Raw genomic sequence first — 16668 nt, 5'->3', positions numbered from 1 at the left:
TGAACTCAGATGATCAGGCTTGTGTGACAAGTGCATATCCATGGAGCCAGCTCTGCAGTGCTAGGAAAAAAAGAAAACCTCTTCTTGGACTCTCCTTGGCCACCCCAGCACACAGTGACATTTCTCTGTCTGAATTCCTAATTCATCTAGTAGACAGAATAAGTTAGTAATTGCTAAAGACCAGCCTCTATGATACTGACTTACTTGATTATAATTATTGCATGTTATTGTAGAGAATTTGAAATATGGAAACACCAAAGAAGAAAATAAATGCATTTGGAGATAACTGCTACTCACACATTATATGCTTTTTAACTCTTATTTTATAATACCATGCTGTTACGGGAGGTCCTCCCACTCCTCCAGCCTATCGCCGCTGAGATACCAGCCCCTTGGGGCGTGGTCTCTCTCCCTTTAAAAAAGCGGCCACTTCCCTCTCCTCTCTCTCTTCACTTCCTGCTCCGCCGGTGACTTGACTTCCTTCCTGGTTACGCAGAGGGCTGACAGTGATCTGTAAGTTTTTTCCCCTTTAAATAAATACCACCCTATTAGTCATAATTCCAAACTGGTGTGGCATTGTTTATGACTTACGTCTTCACCATGCCTATATGCACAATGCATAATTATGTGAGATTTGCCTTTATCACTTAATATCATTCTAAATCATAATGAAATGTGAGCACTTTAATAGTGTAATTGGTCTATAAACAACATATTGCTTTCTCCCAATTTTCCAATGACTCTAATTTTTTTTTCAAGACAGGGTTTCTCGGTGTAGCTTTGGAGCCTATTCTGGTGCTTGCTCTGTAGCCCAGGTTGGCCTTGAACTCACAGAGGTCCGCCTGCCTCTGTCTCTTGAATGCTGGGATTAAAAGCATGCGCCGCCACCACCCGGCTTACTATAAATATTTTTTGTAGTGAAATATTTCCAAGGTTGTCATATTAAAGAGACTTCTGATAAACATGTAAAATTACCTTTTAAATAGTTTAATCAGTTTACCCCATCTCTATAGTAGGAAGACTCCAGTGTATTTTTCAACTCTTATCGACTGCTAAATTTTTATTTTTTATAAATCTTTGCTAATGGAAGGCAAGGCCCATATTTTGAATGGCAATGAATCTGAATTACCCTGTGTAATAAGATGTGGTTTTCTTTGAGTATGGTGTGGTTGACTTTTTTTTTTCTTTATGTTTTGTCCATGAGCCTATTGGGGGCCAGGGAGAAGAATGTGGTGGTTTAAATGAGAAATGTCCTCCATAGGTTCAGGGATTTGGATTCTTGGTTCCTAACTGGTGGTGTTCTTTGGGGAGGTTATGGAAACTTTAAGATCTGGGGCCTGCCTGGAGGAGGTAGATCCCTGAAGATGTGTTTTGAGAGAGTATAGTATCACCCCACTTCTGGTTCATTCTCCTTTCTTCATGGTTGAAGATGTGATCTTTCAGTTTGCCACCCCAGCTTCCTGCTGCTACGCCTCCCTTGCCATTCTCCCTTTGGAACCACAACCTGAAATAAACTCTTTCTTCCACAAGTTGTTCTGGTCATGCTATTTTATCACAGCCACGAAAAGGGAATAAGGCAGAAATTAAGCAGGATGGAGATTGGTACCAGGGGTCACCGCAGAGAACCAACCATATTGTCTCCTGCAGGCAGGAGCTGTAATTTTTTTCTTTTTCAGGGTTGGAATCTCTGACCTCACACATTTTAGGTAAGCATTCCACCCTTGAGTTCTATCCCAGTCCCCAGCTCTGCGTTTTGAAGTTAAGAAAGACACAGAGAGGTTTAGTGACTTGGAAACAATGCTACGTGGGAAAAACTAAGTGAATTTGAAAACTGAAAACCAAATACTTGTTCTACCCATAAGTTTTCAAGGTAGCTAAATTTTTACTATGTCACATTGTTTAATATATTCACATAAACTGGCTTCACATAAAATAAAAGAAGTACAGCTAATGACGGTAGAACAAAATTGTCGGTGCTTTCTTTGAACTCGCCAGTTCTAAGATAAAGGGATTCAGACTAAGTTACTCTGATACCCCAACTTTGTCATTGTTTAGATCCTATTTTCCCTACATAGGACGTATCATGTGTCAGTGTTCAACAGACCATGGGGCAAGAGTGTGGGACCTGAAATGTGGCTGCCCCTCAGACAGAGGCTTTGGTATCCCTTAGAATGTTCACTGCTTTCTCTTCCCAGGTTTCTTTGTGGATGGGAACTTAGGGGTGATAGTTACAGTAGGTGGCTGTGTGACTTTCCCCTTCTTATGCTATTATATTGAGAAAGGTATGGAACTAAACATTGGAAACGGACTCAGCTTGGCTCTTTTTTTTTTTTTTTTTTTTTTTTTGCCTTAGAACCGATTCTCTAAGCCAGCCCCTTGCACAGCCCTGCTCTGTAAACTCAGGGTGGTGCTTGCTAGGAAGGTCTGCACAGTATGGATCAACATTTTTCTCAGTAACATGAGATTAAAAGTAAATGCAACAACTTAGCGGTTCAATCTTTCTGTGGTATTATGATGATTTGAAGCTATTAAGAAGATAGTAGTCTCAAGGCTGGAAACATGTTAAATTCATATCTCACCTTTATTACCAATAAAATTGACGAAAATTATGGAGGCAAAATATTTCCTTAGTCTTTTCAGTCTCTGATTAGAGTGGATTATTTCTGTTCAGGAACCAGGAAAGACTAGTGGGGCTTTCTTTTGTAAGTGGGACCATTGATTAGCTCTCCGTTGTCTTCTGAAGAGTTGTCATCAAGAACAGCAGGCCTTGGTTGCGTTCTGGAGAAGTGGCAGGATATCCCTTCTCTATCATTTAGCTACACTTGCAGCCCCTGGAAAGAGGTCTTATTTTCTGAAAGAAAAAAGCAAGTGCCTGCTTAGGTTTTTATTCTTCTTCTTGATGCCGTTGCTATTTATGTATTTATAAATTAGCCAAACTACTTTTAAGCCTAACATGAAGGATAAATGCCTTCTAAATGGTAATATAAATTTGCAGGGCTTTAGGTTACACAAAAGCTGTGTTACTTCCTAAGGTAGTCTGGTGATCAATTGGGACTATAAAGGACTGTGGTTGGAATTATCAAGTGAGTGTATTGAAGCAGGTTTGACTATTTGTCAGTTTTCTTAGAGGTGGAGATGGCTCCATGTCCAAAGACTTATACCATTTAAAATAATACTTAAAACCTTTTCCTTCCTAACTACCTTTAGAAACCTCAGGTGTATTGTTTCTCAGGTAGCTGATGGTGGCTGTGCTTGTTACATACCTTCAGGTGCAGACTCTAAGGTGGATATTTATAGTTAGGCTCTGTGCTCTGAATCTCTCCCTGACCTGCAGAAGGCACTTATTAACAGCCATGAAGTTCCAGGGCCTGGGTTGACTCTCCAGAAAGCTGGAATGATGGTCTCTCAGAGTTGTTTCGGATACAGGATTATCATGCTTTCTTAGTCGTGAGTATGAACTGCCTTCAAATAGAAGACAGCATTCTCGGGCAAAGCTTCTATTTTCAATAGAGATCAGTTTCTAGAAAAGGGCTGACAGCAGCAATGCTCCTCCCAACTGAGAGAATAAATCTTTCAGTCCCAAGGAGACAAGGCCTTGCACATCCATTTCAATGTTATTGACCCTGGACATTCAGTAAAAGGGGAGGGGAGGCGAGCCCCTGTGTGTTCACCAACACATTTCTCACCAGCTCGCATGAGGTGTTTCCTGTATCTCTCAGCTACATGTCAACACACATGTGGTACTAAGTGAGGAGTTACTTTTGGTGAAGCCATTGCAAGTACTCTCTGCAGATTGATTCTTGATTTCTCCCTTGCTATCCTCCCAGCACTGATCCTGCATCCTGCCAGCAATGTGATTTCTCCAAGCTTTGGTTCCTTCTTCTGTAAGAATGGAAAGGTAGTCCGTGCAGCTCATCAGCCTCTCATTGGGTGAATGTAAAGATGAATAGACAAAGTAGGGTGGTATCAGGCATTGAACACATGCTCAGCAGATAGCAGCCTTTCTCCCTGCTGGATGTTGATACCATTTGCTGGAGCAAACATTTCTCCAATGTCTTAGTTACTATTAGTTATTGTTCTATTGCTGTGAGAGACACCATGATCAAAGAAAGGAATCAACTCATGGGCAGTAAAAGATAAGCTCCCCACCTTCTGGAAGACCTGAGTCTAGTTTTGAAAGAACTGTACCAGGGCCTGTATTATCATGGGGAGACATAGTTAAAAATAAGAGGTTTAGAGAGGAAAGATGTTAGTAGGCAAGCTTAAAAAGATGCCATGTAGTAGACACATGTGTAGTAGGCACAGCGTTGTTCAGCTTGGCAAACAGACAGTTTGCTGAAATTATAATGGACTATACTCTGTTTTGGATTTTACCCTTTCTCACTCTGTTTGTCTGTCTCTCTATGTGTGTATGTGTAACTCTGTGTGTGGTTTGTGCATATGTGCATGTGTGCATAGATACATACATATATGTATATGCACACACTCATGCACGCATGTGTAGGGGCCGGAAGTTGATGTCTGATATCTTTCTTTATTGCTCTCCACCTTACCTTTTGAGCCAAAATCTTTCACTGGATCTGGAGTTTCCATTTTCATCAAGTCTGTTTGGTCAGTGAGCCCCTAGGGTCCACCTTTATGTGGCTCCTCAACACCAATGTTACAGGCTCAAGCCACTATGTCTAGCTCTTCCCTAGGGATCTGAAATCCATCCTCATGCTGGGCAGCAGGCACTTCATCCAGTGGATCATCTCTCAAGTCCTCCTACTTGAACTTTTAATAACAACTCATTCTTGGAACTATACGTGGGGCAGGAATGTATGTAATGATCGATCTCCTTTAGTTCAAACAGGTGGAATTAGATTTTACAGTTGTCATTTAAATGTGTCCAGTTCCTTCTGATAAGTGTGCAACCATTTCCTGAGTGTGTTATCATTGTGGTGGTGGATGGTAATTGTCTATACCTTTTCATAGTGCTGCAATGAGTTTGAACAGTTTTGCTTTCTTTAAACCTTCACTATATAGTTACCCTTATTAAATGACTTTGAAAAGATTTTCTCCAGAAAGAGGACCAAACTATAATTAATTATTTTTAATCACATTTTTTTTTTGGATAGCATGTTCTGCTTTCTGATTCTCTCTACAATTGTATAAGCTATACTGAGGAGAGGAGTCACAGGGGATCTGCTAAGACACTTGTTTGAAGCCCCCAGAGGTACTGGCTCTTTGATCTCCTTGTGGAGTGCCTCTGATCTTTTATTCTGTAAGGTGTTTGTGTGTCTGCGTGATGGATGTTTCACAAACCCTGGTAAATGGGAGAAAATCTTTCCCAGTCCTTAAATGTATTGCTTTCCTTGTTCTTTCCAAAACACATTCTTCTTGGGTAAGAACATTTTAGAGACATTTGGCACCAAATCAACAGGATTGTGGCCTTTGATGGAATTTGAGGTTCTGAGAAGTGGTTTGATTGGTAGGAACCCAGCTTTGTTTCTTTCTCCTTGATTTCATCCTCCTCATCCGATAACAAAAACAACCTCTTTCTTACTCCCTGTCCGTTCATTTTTCTCTTCTGAAACGAGAGTATCAGATTTCATTGACTTTTGTACCTTGACATCTGTTATCAGTTTTCCTTCTCACCTTGAAGGAAGAAAAAGCTCATAGGTATACAAAACAAATTAAGAAAATAGTCTGTGAGTTAAACAAGACCAAACAAGGTTTTGGAACAGAACTGGAAGGATTGCCACGATGTTATAGAGCGTCTAATCCATGATTCAGAAAGTGTTAGTCATGTTGACAGACCACTGATTTGACTAATTATTCCATAGACTGGATGGCTGATTCAATTGCTCAAGTCACCTAGTAATTTTGATCAAATCAACGAGTAATTATGTTTTTTTGCAGGCAATAAATATAGAATACTGATTATACTAGATGGAAGATGTTAACTGTGACAGACTCGTGTAAAATATTTAATTCTTATGGATGAAATCCTCAAAATAGACAATAGAAAAGGTTGTGTAATTTTTGAAGACAATCCCTTTATTCTTTCAATAAGCAACATATTGGTATGCAATATTCTCTGATACTAACTAAATACTCAGGCTTTACATGTCTGTAGTATCATAAATACTACATAGCTTTGGAAACCTGAAGAACTAAACATGGCCAGATTTAAAAGAAAAATTCTCTTTATAGATCTCACAAAAAGAAGCTATAGGTTAGCTGAAATTTATCACCACCAATTTCCCAGCTAAATGTATTAAATATTAATACTGAAATCTAGTTGCTTTTATTTGTTTTGTTTCTGTGCTGTGATCATCCTTTCCCTTCCTTTTGAGAAATGTTTCAATGGAGCACCCTGTTTATTACTAAACTTCTAACTGGCAGTGTTTTTAATATTTGTGGGAGTAAGTTTAAAATATTTTCGAAACAGAGACATGTTTACCTAATGGAAAAGTCTGTCTTTAATTTTATCTGAGCTGTCTCTTGGATCACTTGCCTGATTTAGAGTCCGTGCGTATGAAAACAGGAAATATGTGCATATGCAATGTACAAGGAACTTGGTGCAGATTCTGGTGTACAGAATTCCTGTTTGTGAAACTTCTCCAGGGTCGCTGTTGTGAAAACGTGTAGTGAAGTTGCTTCATCCACTGTGTGTGTCCTTGTCTCCCTGATTTCTTCCCCTTAAAAGCAAAAAGCCAAATGAAATCCGCAGAGGTGGAGGAGGGAGAGAGGACGGTGAGTGCTGAAGCTCAGGCTATGTTGAGTGTGTTCTTGAGGGGCTGTGAGTGCCCACTGGTGTTCTGGCCTGGGTGCAGCTTCTGTCTGCCCTCTCACTGTGCTGAAAGTAATTCTTGCAGTGCAATGACATGCACTATTTTTGTACATTCTGACTCACACACCTACTGCTTTGTTGGGTTTTAGCTATTTATCCAACTTAATGAGAAGTATGTTGGCGTATTGAAAATGCCTGGCTAAGGAATACATGGTCATAATTGTGAGCATCTTCATGCCTTGTTTTATGTGCTGTGATAAACTAATCCCCAGAGAACTTTCAGGTATACACTCTAACAGTATAGGATCTAATCGTCAACATTTGGTAGCTCTCTAGGGCATAGGAGAGAGTGAATCGTCACAGATGTATAGGCTAATATGATACAAAATTATTTTTGCAAAAGAAAAAATAAATACTAGGTTTCCTTTTTTCTCATTTTCCCCTTACAATGCCTTTGTTTTATGGTGCCAGGAGTCAAACCTAGAGTCTACATGTGTTAGGCCAGAGTCCTGTGTCTGAGCTACATTCCTGGTCTCCTTTGCTTTTGAAAGTTAATTGAGTCTAAAGTGCAGATGGTTTTGTAGTGGAAATAGAAACCCTCGCCTGCTCGTACACGCAGTTCCCACCTGAAGCTCCGACTTTAGGAGAAATGAGGCACTGGTGTGAAACACGGCTTAATTTAGAATACAGACTTTGATTTTCTCATTCCTCCCTCCTAATAAAGACATTGCCACTCATGGATTAATTTAGTGAACTCTAATGGAAGAAATGTAGGTAGCCTGAAGCCATCTAGTCCTTGCCAGTTGCTCCAGAGGCAAGTGTGCACAAACTGAGGCAGATGTAGGAGAGATGCCACCTCTGCTTGCTTCGGGGGTCTGTCTCCTCATGAGGCCAGCCTCTTTGCTGGTCTGCTTGGCAGGTGACAGTGGCAGCCAGCCAGCCAGCCAGCCAGCCAGCCAGCCTTACTGTGATAGAGGGACTTCTTAATATAAGTCATTTTAGCTTTTGCTCTTACTTCTCACAATAGCAGAAGTAGGAAGCCTCAGTTCTGGACTGTGAAGCAGAAATTGGAGCCTCTATTACTGTTTTCAGCAAATCACACAAGGGCTTGTCTGTCGTCAGGTCTCTGAGAGGTCAGCCACTGAAGGCTGGTCCTCCTCTGCGTGCTGAGCTAGATGTGCATGCAGGCATGAGGCACACAGGTCTCTGCGCCCCACTCCAGCATAACCTGAAGGGGTAACCACCTCTCCTTCAACTCAGTTCTGCCTTAGAATTTCCAAAGTGCTGCTTGGCAAAAAGAGTCAACCCTCAAAGCATCCAGCGTTGTTCTTAATTACTGAATGTTTCGAAAAGAGAATGTTTAAGAAACAGTGAAGTCCTGGAGAGATGGCTCAGTGGGTCCTCTTACAGAGGATCCCGGCTTGGTTCTCAGCTCACGTGGTGGCTCACAACTCCGTGCCCTCTCTTAGCCTCCGTGGGCACCAGGCATTCAAGTGAAACACAGACACTTATGCAGGCAAAGCCACCCATACACATTAAAGAAAAGAAAAGAGAAACTTATTTATAGGTGATGTGGGATGTCCTTCTGTATATGTGTTGCTTTTATTGGCTAATGAATAATGCTGTTCCAGTCAATGACTTAGCAGAACAAAGCCAGGTGGGAAATCCAACAGAGAGATATAAAGAGAGTAGGCAGAGTCAGGGAGGTGCCATGTAACTGCTGAAGGATGAAGACACCATGTAGCTGCCAAAGAAGAAAGACACTCAGAACTTTACCCGGTAAGCCACAGCCTTGTAGTGATACACAGATTAATAGAAATGAGTTAATTTAAGATATAAGACCTAGCGAGAAATACGTGTGAGCCATTGGCCAAACAGTGTTGTAATTAATATAATTCCTGTGTGATTATTCGGGTCTGGGCATCTGGGAAATGAAAAAGCAGTCTCCGTTTACATATAGGTAATGATTTTGATTTTTCAGAACCAAATTTTAGTCTTTGTAACAAAAAGCCAGATTTTATAGAAGTTTTACAAGATCCCTTAAGAAAGTCCGAAGTAGAAGGGTGGGGGATATAAGCCACTGTCGTGTGGCTGTGGGGAGCTGTCGTGCAGGAGTCTTGTCTGTGTTGGGGGAATCTTTGTAGTGGGCTATATTTATATCCACTCACTCCAGTTTCCCTTTTCTTCGCCCTTCCTTTTTATTTAAAACAAATTGAGGACAGTACCTCACTATGTAGCCCAAGCTGCTCTGGAACTCATGATCCTCTTGTCTCCGCCTTCTTAGTGCTGGGATTATAGGTGTGCCTCACCACACACAGGTTTATTGTAATTGCTCTTAAAAAGAGGTCCTTGAGAAAATTTACCAAAAGTCTCTGGCAGTCATCTGGGGAGCCCCGGGACTGTATTTGGAGATCCACTGATCTGTTTGACAGAAAGCTTGACAAAACATTAACTTCATGATTCCTGGAGCTGTAGATGCCCCAGATTGAAAATAAGCTGCATACAATTAATTCTGCTGGTAATATTGCGCTGCAATATTTAAATAGCCTTTAAAACCAGTGCTCTGTAACAATGAGATCACCACTCTTCTGAATCCTTTGCCCTTTCCCAACATGTGAGTTACATCCATATTTATTTCCCTGGACTTTAACTGCCCCACAGCTACAGATGCACAGCTGGCTCTTTCTCTCTTAGCATGTCCACACCCACAGATTCGGCCAACATCAGACGGAAAATATTCAAGAATAAAAATGTCGCATCTGCGTTGAACACGTGCAGGTTTTTGTCCTTGTCTTTATTCCCTTGACAATACAGTATAACAACTATTCACATAGCTTTTACATTTTAAGTACTCTAGAAGTGATCTTCTGTATGGCAGGAGGATGTGACTTGAACATCTACTGCAGATTTTGGTATTTCAGAGGTCCTGGAACCAATCCCCTGAGCATGCTGAGGGACAACAGAAGCTGGTTTTCCTTTGTAGGTGTTTGTCAGCAAGCATATTATATTAAGCTGCTCATTCTCCAGCAGACGGTTGTCCTTGTTGCAGGTATTTGCTTTTCTCTAAGGACTCAGAAGAGACTGAAGGATGTTGTTGTTGCTGTATTTCAGTTGGGTAAGATTGTGAGCTGCAGGTGGAAGGAGAGGACCATCTCCATGTAGCTGTCCTCAGGTCTGGCACACGCCCCTCTAACCGGATATGAGTGCACACACACACACTGATTAATTAGATGCCATCTGCCGAGTGGGAGTTCCCTTTTCTCACTGTTGTGATAGAATGCCAGACAGAAACTGCTTGAGGGGAAAGGGTTTATTCTAGCACTTTATTCAGGGGATGCAGCCATCATGTCAGGGAGGGATGGCAGCAAGTGGCTTGTGACAGGGGGTGGGGGGGGGGCAGAAGCAGGAGCACTGGTTACATTGCAACGGCAGTTGGATGGAGGTAGAGAATGGTTGGAACATGAAATCTGTGTCCTACTTCCAGTGACCCTCTTCTTCCGTCTCAGCCTCACCTCTTAAGGTTCTACAACTTCCCCAAACAGTGCTCCCCGCCCCCCTTGCAGAGGACCCAACGGTTCAAACACACGAGTCTGTCAAAGACATTTCACCTTCAACCACAACAGTTTGCCACTGATCTCCCTAGGCCTATGACAATATACTTAGTGTCTTAAATAGCCTTAAAAATCCCAAACCAAATTTCAGGTATGAATTTACATATTAATTTTGGTTTTTTTCTTCTTTGATTCTGCTTATCATTCAGTTGTAGGGAACTTCAATGTGACCTAGTTGGGAGGAAGCCCATTCTTGAGAAATTAATGTTTAAAACTTGGTGGGATTATTCCTTGGTATATTAACAGTGCTCTGCAATCCCATTAACTGATTTGAAGCTTGAATTTATCACAGCTTGAAGCCATTTGGAATGTGTGCATTGCAAGAATTTTTCTGTGCATATTCTCTGTGTTAACCGTGACCTGCAAGGTGGCCAAATAAAACAGGTTACTTCTTTACTGAAGTCATGGACACTGAGTAATTGATGGGTCAGAGTCAGACTCTGCAAGTTGAGGGAAGTACAGGGGAATCAAGGGCTTATTTCTCTCAGTCTATCATTGCCATACAATACTATGAGAGAGACAGGGAATGGGGGTGGGGGAGATGGTGGGCTGGGCCAGAGGACTAGAGCATGGGGAGGGTTTCAGTTCAATAAGGTTTTGTTAGGCTCTAAGAAGAGATTGTTTCAGGTAGTTGGGCCCCGAATGACCCCCCTCTGCTATTAGTTATAATTGAGGGCAACCAATCCACCTCTCTTCAGGTGTTCTCAATATTTGAAGAGTCATCACCCTGAGATGGAATTTTATATGGTAAGCACATTTACAGTAATGGACTTTTTATGTATTTCGTAGCAGCCAATTTAGGGCAATCCAAATGTGCATTCTAAGACAATCAGATTTTCTGGTGACAGTTGCTCAGAAAAAGGCAAAGACAAAGATTACCAATCGCAGAGTCACCTTTGAGTGGTTGAGTTTTTAAGCTAGGAAATGAACTTGACTAATAAAAACAATACAGATACAAACCCACTCACAACGAGATGGTTATGAAGATAGTCGTCCCAAGGCATTTATATTTCTTTGGTGGTTATCTGATTCTAACAGTTGTGATAAAGTACATAAGATAATTACTTGTGCTGGAAGAGACATAAGATTGATCCCTAACCACTTACCTAAGAGACTTTTAAATGAAAAACTCCTTCCTTTGCTCCTCATGGTCTCACAGCTCCCAGAAGCAAAACTCCTCTCAGAGCCCTGTGTCCTGTCTGCCACCTCCAGGGCCAAGTTCTGAAGTCAAGACATAATGCTTTAGTCCCCAGGCTTAGAAAACAGCTCTGAACTCTTAGCTCTTATCCTTCCTGAGAATCAACAGGACTCTCAGGAGGAGCCTGCCCTCCTCTCCCAGTTCCAGGTACTACTCTGCCCTGATAATCCAACACGGGAGGATGCAGCTTTGCATGTCCGTCCTCTCTGGGTCTCCACCTTCCCTGACCTCACCTTTCTTCTGCTGCTTTTGGTTCACTGAAATCCTATGTCTTATGTTTCCAATTTCCCATGTTCATTGGATCCTTCTAAGCAGACTTGCAAATACGGGTAAATTTCTCTTTAATAAAAACTTACTTTGGTTCTGTTCTCCTTAAGGGTAATCATTTCTTTGCTTCACCTTAACTTTTTTTTTTGATAGCTCATTGTGAGAGAACCACAAGCCTCATGGTAATACATGGATTAGTGTAAATGGGTTAATTCAAGACATAAGAGTTAGCTAGAAATATGCATGAGCTAATTGGCCAAGCAGTCTTGCAATTAGTATGGTTTCAGTGTGATTATTTCAGGTTTGGGGGGCCAGGAAATGAAGCTTCATCTATAGCTGTTCTGGAATTCACTCTGTAGATGAGGCTGGCCTTGAACTCACAAAGATCTCTTTGCCTCTGCTTCCTGAATGCTGGGATTAAAGATGTGGGCCATCACTGCCAGGCTTTAATTCTCTAGTAATGGACAAGAGATGGGGAATAGAAGCATCTGGCTTCTTGACTTCTGGGTGTGTTCCATAGTCTGTTTGTGGATCTTCTGGCATAGATTTCCCTGTTTTGTCTCCAACTTAGCTTTTCTGACTTCCTTCATTTCTTCCTTCTCTCAGGTTTTCTTTATGTTGTTGTTTCTGATTCATGATACAGGCGCCTGTCTTAAAAAGTGTGATTGGAAAAGCAGAAACCAAAAGAGAGGCATTTTTCCCATAGAAGATAGATTCCTTGAAGGAGTGGAACCAGAGACTGTATTGTAGCCAGAAAGAAGAGTATAACTTCTTAGAAAGTGCTCTGAGCTTGGAAACTAGTGACATAATGTTTTGTTTCTATCAAAACTGACTTGTAAGTTCAGAGCGTTGGTGAAGGCGTTTTTCGTCTAAACCGCATTCTTCCCTCTCGAGAAGACTAAATGTAAGTTCTTTCTCAGAACCAAATTAAGGCTTCTTAGAAAACAGCTTTCTTCCCTCCCCCCTTTTTCTTTATTTGGAGGCAATTCTCCTTCTTTGCTTTGAAGAAGAGTTGTTAAATCCTGGAATTGGAAAGCATCTTAAGTGTTATAGTTTTTCAATCTCTGGGATAAAGTAGATGCTTTGATTTTCTTCATTATCACTATCTCCTCTGCATAAAAGCATTGGCAGTTTCTTGGACATACAATGGTTCAGAACAATGAGGAAGCTGACTCACAATCTGGTTTTATTGCTCAGCACAAAGCTGCAAACTTAAATGTTGATAAGTGTTAGCCAAGCGATTGAGGCAAATAAGGAGACCAAGAGTTGGGGTCATAGGGAATAGCAGAGACGTGGAAACAGGCGAATCCATGCTCTACAAATATGGGCTTGCCGCTCCCATCAAACATCAGCTGTATCCAGTAAAGTACAGTTACTTGTGGCAAAGAGCCATGGTCTTTAGTGGGCTGTGTTCATGGAAAACAGCCATTTGTGTTACCAGGAAGTACAGGTTGGGTAACTCATACATTTACAGTAAATGTGGCTATTTCCTCAAGCATGTGAAAGTGTAGTCCTTACAGGGCTTCCTGCCTAGAAACCTCAGTACTTACTCTTCCATTTGTCTTTAGAAGCATACTCAGAATTATTTATTCTCACAATTTTCCATCTTATGACTAACCCTTCCTGAAAATCTTTTCATTTGGATTGTCCTCCCAACTACAGAAGAAAAACTACTTGTTTTTGAATGTTTCAGATTTTCTGGAGTTTAATTCTACACCAACAAAGAACTTTACCCATAAATCCAACTTGAATCAGCATGGGCTCTGTCCTCACATTCCCCAGCCCTGCCCCCAAGACAGGGTTTCTCTGTGTAACAGCCACGGCCAGCTTGGAACTTGCTTTGTAGACCAGGCTGCCCTTGAAGTCATGGAGATCCGCCTGCCTCTGCCTCTTGGGTGCTGGGATTAAAAGTGTGTGCCACTCTCTCCTGTTTGTCCTAACATTTTGTGGTTGGTGGAAAAGATCAATTGATCATTGTTCCCTTTGTGACATTCTTTTTTTTTTTAAGATTTATTTATTATATATAGTGTTATGTCTGCATATATGCCTACTCACCAGAAGAGGGCACCAGACCTCATTACAGATGGTTGTGAGTTACCATGTGGTTGCTGGGAATTGAACTCAGGACCTCTGGAAGAGCAGCCAGAAGCCAGTGCTCTTAACCTCTGAGTCATCTCTCCAGCCCGACATTCTTTATATAAGTAAAAAATAGCCAGTACCCCAAACCTGTACAAGTCTGCAGTTATTTTTCTATCATCTATCCATGTCTATCTCTTCACCTACCTATCATCTGTCTAACCTATATCTATCTTATCTATCTAATCTATTGTTCATCTATCTAATCTATTTTATCGGTCTAATCTATCATCTATCTATGTATCTATCTAATCTATAATTTATCAATCTATCTAATCTATCATTTATTTATCAATCTATCTAATCTATCATCTATTATCTATCTATCTATCCTATCATCTATCAATCTATCTAATCTATCATCTATCTATCTATCTATCTATCTATCTATCTATCTATCTATCTATCTATCTATCTATCTATCTATCTATCTAATCTATATGTATGAACACACACTCACACATATGCATGCCATGACCCATGTGAAGAGGTCAGAGGATCCTTTCAGGACTGTTTCTCTCCCTCAACTAATTGGGTTCTGAGTATTGAACTCAGGTTGTCTGGATTGCAGCAAGTGCCTTTCCTGATGAGTTATCACACCATGCAGGTCCACGTCTACAGACTCTTATCATGGGCTGTTTCCCGGTGCTCTGATAATTGTAATTGCTTTCTTCTGAACTCTCTCCAATCTGTACAGTAAAAGAAATAATATTCTGAACTCTACACAGTCCTTTCCTGGGCTGATTGAGCTGGCTAGATAATACTACCATCTTATTGCTTTTTTCAGAGATTCCACATATTCAAGGTACAGTCTGTGACCTTAATATTTTTTTCCAGCAATGGTAGTGTTGTAGCTAGGATTTCTTCATATCTTATCCACACAATTCATTTTGCATTTCTAAGTTTGCCACTCTTTACTCGCAGCTATCTTGGTTTCGGTGGGCTGTTCCTAACTGGCTTGTCAAGTTACTTGGAACATTGTTGTATTTCAGAAAAACTAGAAAACTTCACCTATTTTATAGCCACAAGATGATTGATTTAGAACCATTCTTCCTTCCTTCCTTCCTTCCTTCCTTCCTTCCTTCCTTCCTTCCTTCCTTCCTTCCTTTCCTTCCTTCCTTCCTTCCTTTCCTTCCTTCCTTCCCTCTTTTTGTGATGTGATGTATCGTGTAGCTGAATATTTTCAATTTCACTGTAAAGTTATTGAAAACCAATAAAACAGCAAACCTCAACTGTTTTGAGCCAAGACGTCTGGATGATGGTACGTGTGCTCATGCATGTGATGTACATTCATGTTCATGTGTGTGGTGCACATGTGTGCTGACGCATGTGTCAATGTGTGCTAGTGCACATGGAAGTGAGAGGTTGATGCCAGGTGTCTTCCTTGATTTGATCCCTGTCCACTTTGTTGGCTGAGTTGGGGGCCTGCAACTGAAGCCAGAAATCACTATTTGTCTCATCCATCTCTCCAGCTTGCACGGGGTCTCCCTCTTTGCTTCCTGGGTCTTGGGAACAGTGAGACCCCAGATCCTGAATTTCTTGTAATCCCCTGATCTGAGTGCCTACAGCTGCTCTGAGCACGAGACCTTCAGGAGTTCCTGATGGCAGGAGAGTGGTTTCTGGTGGGTTTGGCTAGGGCATGGCTATCTCTATATAATCTGCCCTTGAACACAATAAAGGGGGCATTCTTGGGGAATTCAAGGATGACCCATGTCGCTGTCTCTGTGTGTGTGTGTGTGTGTCTGTGTATTTTAACCTCCAGCCCCCTTGCCCAAAGCTTGCAAACTGGGTGCCAGTGCACAGAGCGCAGACACGGGGGTGTGGTACACGGCACTGGGCGCTGGGATAGGCAGGACCAAAGCACCCACCAAGCTCTTATGTAGGCTTGGGATGTGAGCTCAGTCTTCGCATTTGCACAGCAAAGACTTCATGAACTTCCAGCTCCTGCAGCTCACCCAAGGTTTATTAAGCGTGTGTGTGTGTGTGTGTATGACTATTGATTCACAGTTTTCCTGTTACTAGGCATTTCTTAAAATTCTGTGAAAGTTGATAGCACAGTTTCTTGTTTAGTTGTAGAAACTAAACTTGAGTGATTTGGTACAAAAACTCGTGGGTGGTGGTTGCTTCTAGCGGAGAGAAGACATTCCACATGTTCAATACATGTCTATAGTTCAGCAGTACCATAGTTCACATTTTTTAGTAAGAGGGTGAGAGAATAGGAGAAACTTAAGATCAAATATAAATGATATGTTGTGACTATCATACAGCTACTGTTTGTTTAGGACTTTGAGGCTGTCTATTCTTTTATTTAAATTCAGTAGTCAGCGTCCTGTTTAATATATGAGCATAAGATGCATTTTTTTTGTTATTGTCATTACAGGTTTTGGGAAGTGACCATGAAGACTGAAGAAGTTACATTTTTCACATGATAATTGAAGTTAATGACTACCTACAATATTTTCATGAAAATTAAGTATGACTTAGAAGTGTCAAAGGTTTATGATGTCATCAATTTCGACAGAAAGCAAACTTCAGCAGGCTGTTAGCCTGAAGGGAGTTGACCCAGAAACATGCATGATTGTGTTTAAGAACCACTGGGCACAGGTAATAAATGACCTCCATCTCCTCTGCTGGTCTCCTCTGCTGAGCCTCCCCCCACCTCCAGTTTCTGCCACACTGAG

General features: G+C 41.3%; 1 protein-coding gene across 5 annotated transcripts in view; it reads left to right on the top strand.

Annotated features, from left to right (window-relative positions):
- Fhip1a (FHF complex subunit HOOK interacting protein 1A) overlaps window positions 1–16668 on the top strand; it is a 216107-nt gene that overhangs the window by 114604 nt on the left and 84835 nt on the right. For 4 of the 5 annotated variants that reach the window (XR_012908042.1, XM_075950504.1, XM_075950503.1 and 1 more), the window contains one exon: window positions 16368–16591. The exons of the other annotated variant lie outside the window; for it this stretch is intronic. Coding sequence is in view for 3 of the 4 variants with exons in the window: in XM_075950504.1 (XP_075806619.1) it covers window positions 16487–16591 (105 nt within the window). In the remaining variant the exon portion in view is untranslated. The remainder of the gene's footprint in view (window positions 1–16367; window positions 16592–16668) is intronic. 5 annotated transcript variants of the gene reach the window in all.

The sequence above is a fragment of the Microtus pennsylvanicus genome, chromosome 16 (assembly GCF_037038515.1).
Source record: "Microtus pennsylvanicus isolate mMicPen1 chromosome 16, mMicPen1.hap1, whole genome shotgun sequence".
Taxonomy (NCBI): domain Eukaryota; kingdom Metazoa; phylum Chordata; class Mammalia; order Rodentia; family Cricetidae; genus Microtus; species Microtus pennsylvanicus.
The sequence above is the reverse complement of the archived record's forward strand: the minus strand, read 5'-3'. Positions and strand labels throughout refer to the sequence as shown.